Below are 12,500 nucleotides of genomic sequence, written 5' to 3'. Positions count from 1 at the left end.
CTCCTCTCACATCCTCTACTCCTGTAACTCTGCTCTCCTCTCCTAGTACTCTCTGTCTTTCTCTCTCTGCATCTCTCTCTATCTCTCTCTCTCACTCTGTCTCTCTCTCTGTCTCTCCTGTCATAACCCCACAAGTCACTTTCATTTTATTACAAGCTCTTCTGTTCAGACACGACCAGCATGACAACTCTTCTCTCCAATTAGAACTAGTATGTAAAAGGCTACAGTATCATTTCTAGACTATAAATGTGAACGACACAAATGAAAAACAGCTCCCAAATGTATCTTTCTTGAAGAAATGTATTTTCTGCTTGCTGTTTTCTCTTATCCTCGTTGTTTGTGGTGAAAAGTACATAGTGCAACTTCAAATATATCACCCTTGAATACAGGAAAGCTCTTGGCTCTAGTCTACAGTATGTTAGACCTTCAGTAAGTGACACTCAGTAATAGAAAAAACCTTCTCCTATTAGACGGTGAAGTAGAGAGTTATCATATGTGGATTCAAATGGATAGAAACATATTTTCTGTGTGAGAAGTACAACTGATAGCTAACTGATCTGTAATTACAAGAACTTCTAACATGACAGGTCTGTGTTCTGTGCGTTGGAACAATATCTGATATAATAGTGAGTTGGAACAATATCTGATATAGTGAGTTGGAACAATATCTGATATAATAGTGAGTTGGAACAATATCTGATATAGTGAGTTGGAAAAATATCTGATATAGTGAGTTGGAACAATATCTGATATAGTGAGTTGGAACAATATCTGATATAGTGAGTTGGAACAATATCTGATATAGTGAGTTGGAACAATATCTGATATAGTGAGTTGGAACAATATCTGATATGGTGAGTTGGAACAATATCTGATATGGTGAGTTGGAACAATGTCTGATATGCCGTACTTTTCGGACTATAAGCCGCGGCTTTTCCCCCCATTTTTCGACCCTGCGGCTTATATAACGGTGCGGCTTATATGTGACTCGACGTGACCAAACCCGAAAATGTTAAAATCAAAATATTGCTTTTTTGACTGCATTGAAATGTTATTTATCTGTTCCCTTATTTGCTAAACTTAATACAACTTGTAAATGAGTTAATTCTTGTTATTTGTCTGACAGTATTGTGTCCCAATGGTAATTACATATGGTAATTAAACATTAAAACACCTGCGGCTTATAGTCCAGTGCGGTTTATATATGTACACATCATTCAATTTAGCTGCTGCGGCTTATAGTCAGGTGCGGCTTATAGTGCGAAAAGTACGGTAATAGTGAGCTCACTCTCCTGAGAGAAGAGGGAGGGGACTTTGTCTTGAAAAGGTAAACAGCAGTAACTGTGTGAGCGTTAACACTGAAAGAAATGGTTTCTCTTGTGTCCTGCTAAAGCTATTGTTGGTAGAATAACAGAGGGTGAGAGAGAGCTGACCGGTCTTTTCATACATTAATCTGATCACCATGGCAACTATCCTCTCTCAGCCAATCAGAATGACATCCCTGCCGAAATACAAACGACTCCTAAACGTCTGCAGCTGACTCATATCTTCTGTGATCGTTGACTTGGGGAGATGCAGTCATATCTTCTGTGATCGTTGACTTGGGGAGATGCAGTCATATCTTCTGTGATCGTTGACTTGGGGAGATGCAGTCATAATATTATTTTACTTTTGTGACTTGTTGAGAAGTCAGAGTGTGACTCACCAGGACGCGCTGCTCTCCAGTGAGATCTGGCGAATCACAGAGCAGCTGGGACTCTGACACCGTTAACAGACAGGGAGTCTCTCCAATCAGAACGCTGTAGTTAAGGCGGATGTTGCCGGGGGCGGGAGGAATCAGATTCTTGCCCTGGTGGGGAAAAAAGAGACATTCCGTAGAGTTTAAACAATAATCCCCTATGATGAGACTTTAACTCTTTAATCTATCACTTACCTCTCTAATCTATCACTTTAACTCGACTCTATCAATCTAACTCTCTAATCTATCACTTACATCTCTAATCTATCACTTTAACTCTCTAATCCAGTGGTCACCAACCTTTTTAAGCCCAAGATCACTTTTTTTCTTTTTTTTTGGTGAAGGCAAGATCTACCTATTGAAGCGTTGAGAGAAAAAGACAGCCAAGATTGTACTTTAAACTAAATGACTTTTATTTGCCTGTATTCTAATTACATGCAATGCTTTGGTCCAACATTAAAACGTCAAAGTAGAACTGTAATATGTACTTTCTCAGTCAGTGCTAAGTGCAGTCATCTTATGCAGCATCACTTTTCACATCAAAACAAAAGTAGAACTGTAATGTGGACTTTCTCATATTATTAACATTGCCAAACATATTTACAATTAGCATTTTATAAAGTAGAACTGTAATGTGTACTTTCTCAGTCAGTCCTAAGTGCAGTCATCGTATGCAGCATCACTTTTCACATCAAAACAAAAGTAGAACTGTAATGTGGACTCGCAGGTTTTTTTTTTTTTAGATCTACAGGGAACGTCTCAAAGATCGACCAGTCGATCGTGGTCGACGGGTTGGTGACCACTGCTCTAATCTATCATTTTAACTCGATTCTATCAATCTAACTCTCTAATCTATCACTTACATCTCTAATCTATCACTTACCTCTCTAATCTATCACGTTAACTCTCTAATCTATCACTTACCTCTCTAATCTATCACTTTAATTCTCTAATATATCACTTTATCTCTCCAATATATTGCTTTAACTCTAATCTATCACTTTAACTCTCTAATCTATCACTTTAACTCTCTAATATATCACTTTATCTCTCCAATATATCACTTTAACTCTAATCTATCACTTTAACTCTCTAATCTATCACTTTAACTCTCTAATCTATCACTTTAACTCTCTAATATATCACTTTATCTCTCCAATATATCACTTTAACTCTAATCTATCACTTTAACTCTCTAATCTATCACTTTAACTCTCTAATCTATCACTAATTCTCTAATGGCTGCTTTAAATGGTAAATGGCTGCTTTTTTATATGGCGCTTTTATCCAAAGCGCTTTACAATTTGTTACTCACATTTTACCCATTCACTCACACATTCACTCACACATTCACACACCGACAGCGGAGGCAACCATGCAAGGTGCCAACCTGCTCATCGGGAGCAATTAGGGGTTAAGTGTCTTGCTCAGGGACACATCGACACGCTGCCCGGGAGGAGCAGGAATCGAACCGGGAACCTCCGGATTGCCAGACGACTGCTCTACCTCCAGAGCCACTGTCGCCCTCTAGAGAGACTGTTGTGGTGTTACTGACCTTGAGGATGATTGGTGACCCAGGCTTGACCTCCAGGATCCCAGAGACCCCCAGGGGGTCAAACGAGGGGTTGGGGTAGTGGGTAAAGGGCGTGGTGTTGAGGACCAGCACAGAGGACACCTAGAGACACCAAACAATATAATAAATATAATTAAGCAATAGCTCACAACAGGCCATGGTATATGGTTATCATATCACAGCTAAGGGGCATACGGTGGTGTGGTGGTTAACACTGTCGCCTCACAGCTGTCTGTCTGTCTGTCTGTCTGTCTGTCAGTGCACGTGAGCGGCGCGGCGCGTGAGCGGCGCGGGGAGCGGAGCGGCCGGTTTTGACGTGAGCGAGGAGTGGGTTTTAAAATGGGTCGGCGCGACGTCCGGAGCGAGAGTTCTCCTCCGCTCCAATCCACTCCGGGCCGCTCACAGTGGTTTAACACTGATGTAATATACATGTAGTACAATGCCAAAGCAACAGATGGTGATGTACAAACATGAAGGCCATTTTCAACCAATGAGAAGGGTGAACCGTCACTCACATCCTGTTAGAAAAAGTATATGACGCCATTGTTGTTGTCGTTAGCTTACATGCTAACGTTAATGGCAGCGACCATAGCATTGTGGCTAGGCTAGCTATCATCGCTTAGTAGAGCTAGTGAATGGATAAACAACGTTATTTAACATTGCAGAATGGGTACAATTACAATACGGCTCAATACAAACAATTGTTAAGGGGCCCAGGGGGTGTAGACTGTTGTAGTTTGAGCAAATTTACACCATGCTCCAAAAAATCTATATAAATCTGCCGAGCGATGTGGAGCGGGGAGCGCTCGATTCAAGGTGAGCGGTGAGCGAGCGGAGAACGACTTGGGGGCGGGGTCAACATGAGCGATTAGCGGAGCGGAACAAGCCGTCTAGAGCGAAGAGCGGATTTCACGCCCGCGCCGATCCGCTCACGTGGCCTGCTGTCTGTCTGTCTGTCTGTCTGTCTGTCTGTCTGTCTGTCTGTCTGTCTGTCTGTCTGTCTGTCTGTCTGTCTGTCTGTCTGTCTCACCTGATCCAGTATGAATCCGAACTCGTCAGGGTGCAGCGCCCCCTCTGGTGGGTTGGGTTTAGAATAGACTAAACCTGGAGCCAGACACGTCATAACACTGTCATTAACTACTGTACACACCTAGAGAGAGAGAAAAGGGGAGGGAGAGAGAGAGAAAGAGAGACAGAGGAGAGAGAGACAGAGAGAGAGACATACAGGCATAAGCGAGCATAAAAAAGAGAGAGGTAACAAGGTAAGGTAAATCACAGTTTTTCAGTAATACAAATTATAAAATAGAATAGATAGAGTAAAAAAGTGCGGTTTGATTCAGTTTAAAAATAGACTAAAACAAGATTTTGGGTGAAGCTACAGGGGCTAGTATTCAAATGTTATGGCGTGAACAACATCCACGAATTAGCAATTCCACACTCCAAAACAGTAGGAAAGCAGGAGGGCTATCGGTTCCTAATTTTGAACAGTATTATTTCTCCTTTATGCTCAGGCCATTGCTAAGATACCGGAGTCTCATGGCAAGCACAGAGAGACTCAGAAGAAGCTTCTATCGCGGCTAAGTGGCGCAGTGGGCAAGGCGCTCGCCACTAGTGCAGGATATGCTGGGTTCAAACCCAGCTCTCGGCATTGCTACCAGCTTGGCTGGTCGTTCATACTAACACAATTGGCAGTGTTAGGGGTGGGAAAGCTGGTGGGTGGGTCCTGGTCGTTGTACACAGCGACTCCTACAGTTCGGTCGGGGCGCCTGCTCAGCGAGGAAAGGATCTAAGGGGGGTAGTATGATCCTTCCACATGTTACACCCTCTCAGTGAGAGTCCGCGCTGCCAGGTGAAAAGAAGCGGGAAGTCATGGGAACATATATACATATGATGTGGGAATGTCCAGGAGTACTAGCTTTTTGGGCCAAGGTTGCATTATTTCTCACATATATAACGGAGATAAACATACCTTGTTTGCCACACATTTTATTATTAAATGATGATTCATCTCTAAAATTAACACCTCACAAAAAGAGTGTTTCTGGCCGGTTTAACGGCAGCAAAGAAAATGCTTGTAATGAGATGGAAACCATAGTCTCAATATTCACCGTTGGAAGCTGTCTTTCTACGAAGTCTTGAGATTAGAGGCATCCAGTGCTAGAGCACAGGGCGCAAGGACAGAATCGATTCAAATATTACTTACTGTGGCCCAGAAGGTAAAATCAGTACTCCACTAGGTGGAACACTAGCATGTTGTTTTTCTGTTGTTGTATTTTTTGTTGCCCCCCCCCCCCTTTTACTTTGTAACAGGATTATAGGGTATCTAACAAACACAATTTGGTTTTTCATTTCATTGCATTTAAAATATATATATATATATAATAATAAAATAAAATGAAAATTGTATTCTATACATGTATACATCATGGTTTCTTCCTTTCTAAAATGTCTATGCGAACCCGGGGGGCTGGGAGGGGGGTTAAGAAGCGACATGGGCTGTCTTGCAACCACAGGACCGCCAGAACAGAGGAAAAGACTGTCACAACTGCAAGACAATCTATATACTGAAAAGACAGTTTTTTATGCCACTGTGGAAATTTGTACACAGTAAATAGGAGTACATTTTACTCAAACTGAAAATATATTGTGGCAGATATCACCCTCTGTCTCATGGATATGTGAATGACGGGAGGTACTACTGCTACAGGAGAAGTGGAAGCAATTAGGCAGCTGATTAGTACTGATAGAACACACCTGTGCACCATTAGATCACCCACATCGCACACGCACACACACCAGACACACACACTATAATACACTAGGACAGATAGAGTTGAGTGGAGAGGAGGTGACGTAGGAGCGAGATATTGAGAGAGATTGTTGTTGACAGAGTTGCGCGAGGTGAGAGGTAGTGAGAGGAGAGGTGAAGGCGAGAAGGTGTTCATTGTGTACTGGACCCTAGACTGGCTGAGAAACCCCCTTGTGTACTGACCCTGGACCGGAAGACAACTCTGAGTATTGAACAATCCTTTCTTTTGTATGAGAGCCTGAAACGTGTTTTGACCCTGGACTGTTTTTGGATTACCCTATTGCCCATTGGACTTGTGCTGATCAATAAATATCCTTTATTTATTGAAATTGTGCTTGTGTGGACATTGAAATTGTTTGTTTTGGTCCGTGTCGAGCTTGCACAACACCAGGCTTGTCACAATATATATAACAACAGAGCAGTGCATCGCTCTTAACACTTTGAGTGCCACAGACGTGTATTGTCGTCTTATCATGCCCCCCGTTGAGTGCCACCGACGCAAATTGTCGTTTGATTTTTTTATTAGCGATCTGAATTCATATTTCATCAACCGAGTCTCCCGTTGGTACAGCAGACCCTCTAGGACAGGGGTAGGCAACCCTAGGCACGCGTGCCTGCATAGGCACGCGGGGGCATTTTCATAGCATAAAAAAATATTATAATTTTTTTTTTTGCTTTGAAATATTATAGTGAAATATTTTGCACTGTTGTCACATTTATCTTGTTGAAATCCTCCCACAGGTTCTTTTTACTACCACATATTTAATTGAGACCTTTTATTTGTTTATTATTTCAATTTAGCTGGAAATACATTGCTACATCATTCAGTAACATTTGCAGAGCCTTATAACAAAAACATTATTACGGTCACCATTGTGACCAGTGGGATTAATCAACACATTTTATTATTTATTTTTCTATTTCATTGAACATTGCACATGTTAAAAGCAATTTTTTTTACTCAATGTGAGTATTACCAAGTCAACTTGTGTTCTTAAAACAATGACAATAAACATAGTTTTATTAGGTTGAAATAATGTGGTTGTTGTGAAGGGCCAGATTAAAGCTGAGAATCTACGTTTATTGTTTTATATACCTTGTATATTATTTATATATATAAGTTATATCCCTTTAAGCCTGCGTGTAAATCCTAGTAATATTCACTTTCCTCATTGGATAATGGCCTTGACGTTCTCGGCGCCAGACAACGCGCCCCTAAAGTCAGGTTCAAAGGCGAGTCTGGGCATGTTGGAACATGCCTGGTGCCGGCGCATTGATTCGAGACGAGAGCTAAGGTTTGGCACTAGAAAGCCACTTAAGTATATATATCGTGGAAGGCGCAGCAGCAGTAGTGTGATTCTAATGTAGTGTGAAGCAGTTCGTCTAAACAGAGTGTTGTGAACCTAACGTGCGAAGTGAATAGTAAAAGTGTCAGAGTTAATGCAGTAACGTCAAGTTCGACTTAGCTTAATGTGAAGTAAAGAGTCGTCATTTAGTGTGAATTGTGTTACAGCAGTTCGTTCGTGTGCGACATTACCCAGCAGTTCGTTCGTTTAGTAACTAGTGCAACCTTAGCCAGTGTGCGTGGACTTAGTAGTTAGTGCCAGTACACGAGGAGGGCCTAGTCGTGGACCTACTGGACATGTGCATATTGGAACCTACGGCGGCGATTGCAGAACCAGTATTGGTTGGATTATAGTGATTGTGGAACGTACTACCGTGGAGAAGAGCCTCGTTAATACCCACTGTCGTTTGGATTTAACCACCTTGAAGATCTTACCTCGGGCTAGCTTCGAGGACCGAAGCTGGCTGGCTATCGTCATTGCTATCGGGCAATTGGATTACAGCTATTGCTTTGTTGCTGAGCATTTGGATTACAAGGACTGGATTCCGTACGAGAACCCCCTTTCTTCAATTGAACAGACTGAGTATCCGAACATTCTTCTTTCCTCCAGAGCTTACATCTCTGGGAGGATACCCCCCTGTCTCCAGCGGTACCATCGTTTGCCCACTATAGTGCCACCCTACGCCAGGCGGCGTTTAGTCTAGTATCCCAGCTTAGGAATTATTCATTCCAACTGACTTTGCTACTGACTGACTTTATTCATATTCTTCGCCATACAAGCGCGACCCTTAATTCCCATTCTGTACAATTGCTGCATAATAATAAATATTCTAAATGATATTTCTTTGTCACCGTGCCGTAATTATTCTGAGTGTCTGCCATATTATAACTGTACTTTCTGGCAAGTAATAATAATGATAATTAGCAGTGGTTTAATCTATCACAATCTTTAATACAGTCAGGGTTTTGTAACCCCTCAGTTACAGTGGTTGTGTACTTATTTTTCTGTTAACTTATTATGGGTTGAAAACTGAAAACCTTAATGCACAGTAACTGAACTCAATATTTTTAAGTTCTGGTAACTTATTATTATTATTTCTTTTACAGTGTAGTCTTGCAATCAATCAAAACTTATTTACACGATATACCTCACATTCACCCCCCATTCACATCCTGGTGTTCTCCTGGTGTTCTCCATTAGGCCTGTAGGTGGAGCTATGACAGCACACGTACAGTACACACACCGATAGTGTGTGATGTGTCCAAAAATGAATGGGCAAATGTGAGTGAAATGGTCGCACTGTATGCAGCTGTTTGTCTGCATTGCATCCCCCCCCCCAAACTCAGATTTAGGGTTGATACAACCATCATAATAATATTGTTAATAATAACAATAACAATAATGATGTAATAATGTAAAGATTATCATTAAAAATACCTGATTATGAGAAAAAAAATTGCATGGACGATGCATGGAATATTGTTGAGGCACACTAGTTACAACTATATTTCAAACAGGCACTCCATGTCAAAAAGGTTGCTGACCCCTGCTCTAGGAGCTCAGATGGGAAAATACCGCCCCCTATCGTCTATCCCTGTGTAACTGCAGGCCATTCGATTATACTGCTGGATCCCTGTGGGGGGAGCCAACTGGCTCCATTATGCTGGCGAGGGATCTGATGATGAGGGAAGTGATCGCGTGTTGGAAAGCAGCGTGGAATATATATTTACAGCAGCCAATAATCAATCAATAAACGCGATCGATATTTGGAATGGCAATCAGGAATTGGAATAATCTTTTTGGAGAACATCTGATCTAAGGTAAGGAGTCTATGTTACCAGTTTTAGGATAATCAGAGCTGTATTCACTGAGAACAGCGTGTCCCGTATGTGTGTATGTGTGTGTGTGTGTGATGTTGAGGAAATGAGAGAATAGATTTTTCAGCCCGCTTCTATAGCATGCATAAGTACACATATGCTATCGATAATCTAGCGTTTATTTGAAAACGATTCATAAATAGGCCGACAAATGACAACGTGTCTAGTGTATTCGAGAATATTCCAATAAATGCCGTTTATGGGGGAATCTTTCTATTTTCCGGACATTTTCGAGAGAACGATAGCTTTTAGAAATGCTATAAAAAGGATATGAACCGATTAAAAAACAATCCGTTTCGACAATGTTGACTGCAAACAAGTCATTGATAAGCGACGGGCAGATTAGACACATAGCCATAATTTAAAACATAGATTATGCGTTTTTAACGCTAACATTGAAGTGGATGATGGCATTCAAGGGGGTAAAAAGGAAAACACTGCCGGCACTGTGTTAATACTTTGAGTTTCTTTACAAAGTTCTAACATACAACAGAGCAGTGCATCGCTCTTACCACTTTGAGTTTCTTTACAAAGTACAGTTCTAAATGACCTTATAGAACAACAGAGCAGTGCGTCGCTCACAACTTAACAACAGAGCAGTGCATCGCTCTTAACTCATTGGACGCCACCGCTTAAGTTCCCCCCCGGGGGGCGGTAGAGCGCCACCGCTTTAATCAATTAAATGGGAGGAGTGGGAGAGTTACTTGTGAGTGCTTAAAATATATCTTAAATTATTGATCATGTTTATTGATCCAACGTTATATATCCAAAACACATAATCCACGCTGCTCAGAGTGTCCCCAGTCAATGTGTTATAGCGATACTGCATTTTTTTTTATGCACAGCCCCAGCCAGAGGGATTCCAATGATGTGCAATACCATCCGGGAGACGATAGGCGGCGGTATTTGCCCTTTTACGAGCTCAGACCCATTCCCAACGATAACATCAGGTTGGATGGATGAAAATGAATGGATATCGCTAATAAAAGAAATAACGATTAAAACCTGACTATCAATCAATCAATCAATCAATCAAATGTATTTGTATAGCACGTTTAAACATGACGCTTGTCAACCAAAGTGCTTCACATGGCTAAGCTAAGTACAAAGAAAAGTATAAAATAAACAGAGAAACAAAATAAAATCAACGGATAGACAAAGGAAAAACAGAACAACACGTCAACAAGTACGGCAAGAGTCAAAGTGAGTCAGGGAAGGCCAGGCGATATAGGTGGGTTTTGAGTTTTGATTTAAAAGACTCGATGGAGGGGGCAGATTTGATGGACATGGGGATGCTGTTCCAGAGGTCAGGGGCTGCGACCGCAAAAGCACGTCCCCCCCTAGACTTGAAGTTGGACCTACGAGTGGTTAGGAGACCCTTATCAGCCGATCTGAGGGCCCTGGCGTTGGTATAGGGGGTGAGGAGGTCTGCTAAGTAAGCAGGGGCTTTACCATTTAGGGCTTTGTACACCATTAAGAGGACCTTGAAGTCTATTCTAAAGCGCACCGGGAGCCAGTGGAGGGAGGCAAGTACAGGGGTGATGTGAGCTCTCTTCCGGGTACCTGTGAGCAGTCTAGCGGCAGCGTTTTGGGGGAGTTGTAGACGGGCTATGGTGGATTTATTTAGCCCCAGGTACAGTGAGTTACAGTAGTCTAAGCGTGAGGATATGAAGGCGTGAATTATTCTTTCCAGGTCTGAGGGGGAGAGAATGGCCTTGATCTTGGCTATGGACCGGAGCTGGAAAAAGCATCCCTTCACCACCGACTATACTCTGGTCTGGCGCTCAAGCGATGGCGCGTTAACCCGTCTATCATCGGGTCTGGCGTCCAATGAGTTAACTTTGAGTTTCTTTACAAAGTTCAGTTTTGAATTACAACAGAGCAGTGCTCTTAAAATTACAGTGCATAGGAGGTAGTGAGATACAATGTGCATAGAACCGACACATGAATTTGATAAGTGTATAAAAGTAGGTAGGGTAAGAATAGTGCAGGTAAAGTACAATTTGTGTATAGTGCATAGTGAATAGTGTATACCTCATAGTGCATAGTGTATACTTCATAGTGAATAGTGTATACAGCATGGTGCATACTGTATACTACATGGCACAGACACTTCTCTGGACCTGCCTACCCGACCCTTAATCCGCGTACAGTAGGTGGTGTGTACTTACATTAGTGGTCTCTACTCCTCCATACTTGGCTCTGACTTTGGGCTCCTGGATGGTCAGCAGGTTGGTTCCTGTCACTGTAATGACAGTACTACCACTGAAACACACACACACACACACACACACACACACACACACACACACACACACACACACACACACACACACACACACACACACACACACACACACACACACACACACACACACACACACACACACACACACACACACACACACACACACACACACACACACACACACACACACACACACACACACACACACACACACACACACAGTATATCAGAAACTATCAACAGAATCATGACAGGAATGACTGAACTCAACCCTCTTGGTATTTAATCTATTTTATTGAGAAAGTGGGAAAGATGAGGGAGACACAGTAGTTAGATATTATGTTCTATTATAGGGAGACAGAGTAGAGGAGACACAGGAGAGAAGATTCTGGTGGGATCGGATCCCAGGTCAGTAGGGGGACATGAGTTTTTATATTTATTGTCCATTACATCACAATTCATCACTTCAGCAACATGAATGAAAAAGTGAAGATGACATAAAAAAAATGGAGATGGGGGGCAGGACAGAACTGCGACACCATCTCTGAGTGACAGACATTTAAACAAATCCCTTGGTTCTTACTTCAGTATGGTCCAGTTTGGTTCTATGTTAGTGATGGTAGGGTCCTCAGTGTAGATGTATCTGGTCTCCGTGCTGACCACTTCAGCCCTGTCAATCATCAGCCGGATGGGGACGGGGCCAGAGCCAGACAGGGAGGCAGGAGTTACACAAACAATGTCCCGATAGGTCCGTCTAGAAGAGGAGGGGCCAGAACAGATGGAGTTTATTTAGCCAACCCTTTATCAGTCACCCGCCAGTTACACTCTCAGTCAGTCAGTCAGTCAGTCAGTCAGTCAGTCAGTCAGTCAGTCAGTCAGTCAGTCAGTCAGTCAGTCAGTCAGTCAGTC

The 12,500-nt window shown here is 42.3% G+C and overlaps 1 protein-coding gene across 1 annotated transcript in view; it reads right to left on the bottom strand.

Annotated features, from left to right (window-relative positions):
- The window catches only part of plxna3 (plexin A3), a gene marked incomplete at its 5' end in the record, with an annotated part of 55,827 nt that overhangs the window by 27,833 nt on the left and 15,494 nt on the right, over nt 1-12,500 (bottom strand). Inside the window, 5 exon segments of the mRNA XM_084333411.1 lie at nt 1,706-1,849; nt 3,294-3,413; nt 4,342-4,461; nt 11,515-11,608; nt 12,175-12,345. Of these exon segments, the coding sequence (XP_084189537.1) occupies nt 1,706-1,849; nt 3,294-3,413; nt 4,342-4,461; nt 11,515-11,608; nt 12,175-12,345 (649 nt within the window).

The sequence above is a fragment of the Notolepis coatsorum genome (genome assembly GCF_963971535.1).
Source record: "Notolepis coatsorum genome assembly, chromosome: 17".
Lineage (NCBI taxonomy): Eukaryota > Metazoa > Chordata > Actinopteri > Aulopiformes > Paralepididae > Notolepis > Notolepis coatsorum.
The sequence above is the reverse complement of the archived record's forward strand: the minus strand, read 5'-3'. Positions and strand labels throughout refer to the sequence as shown.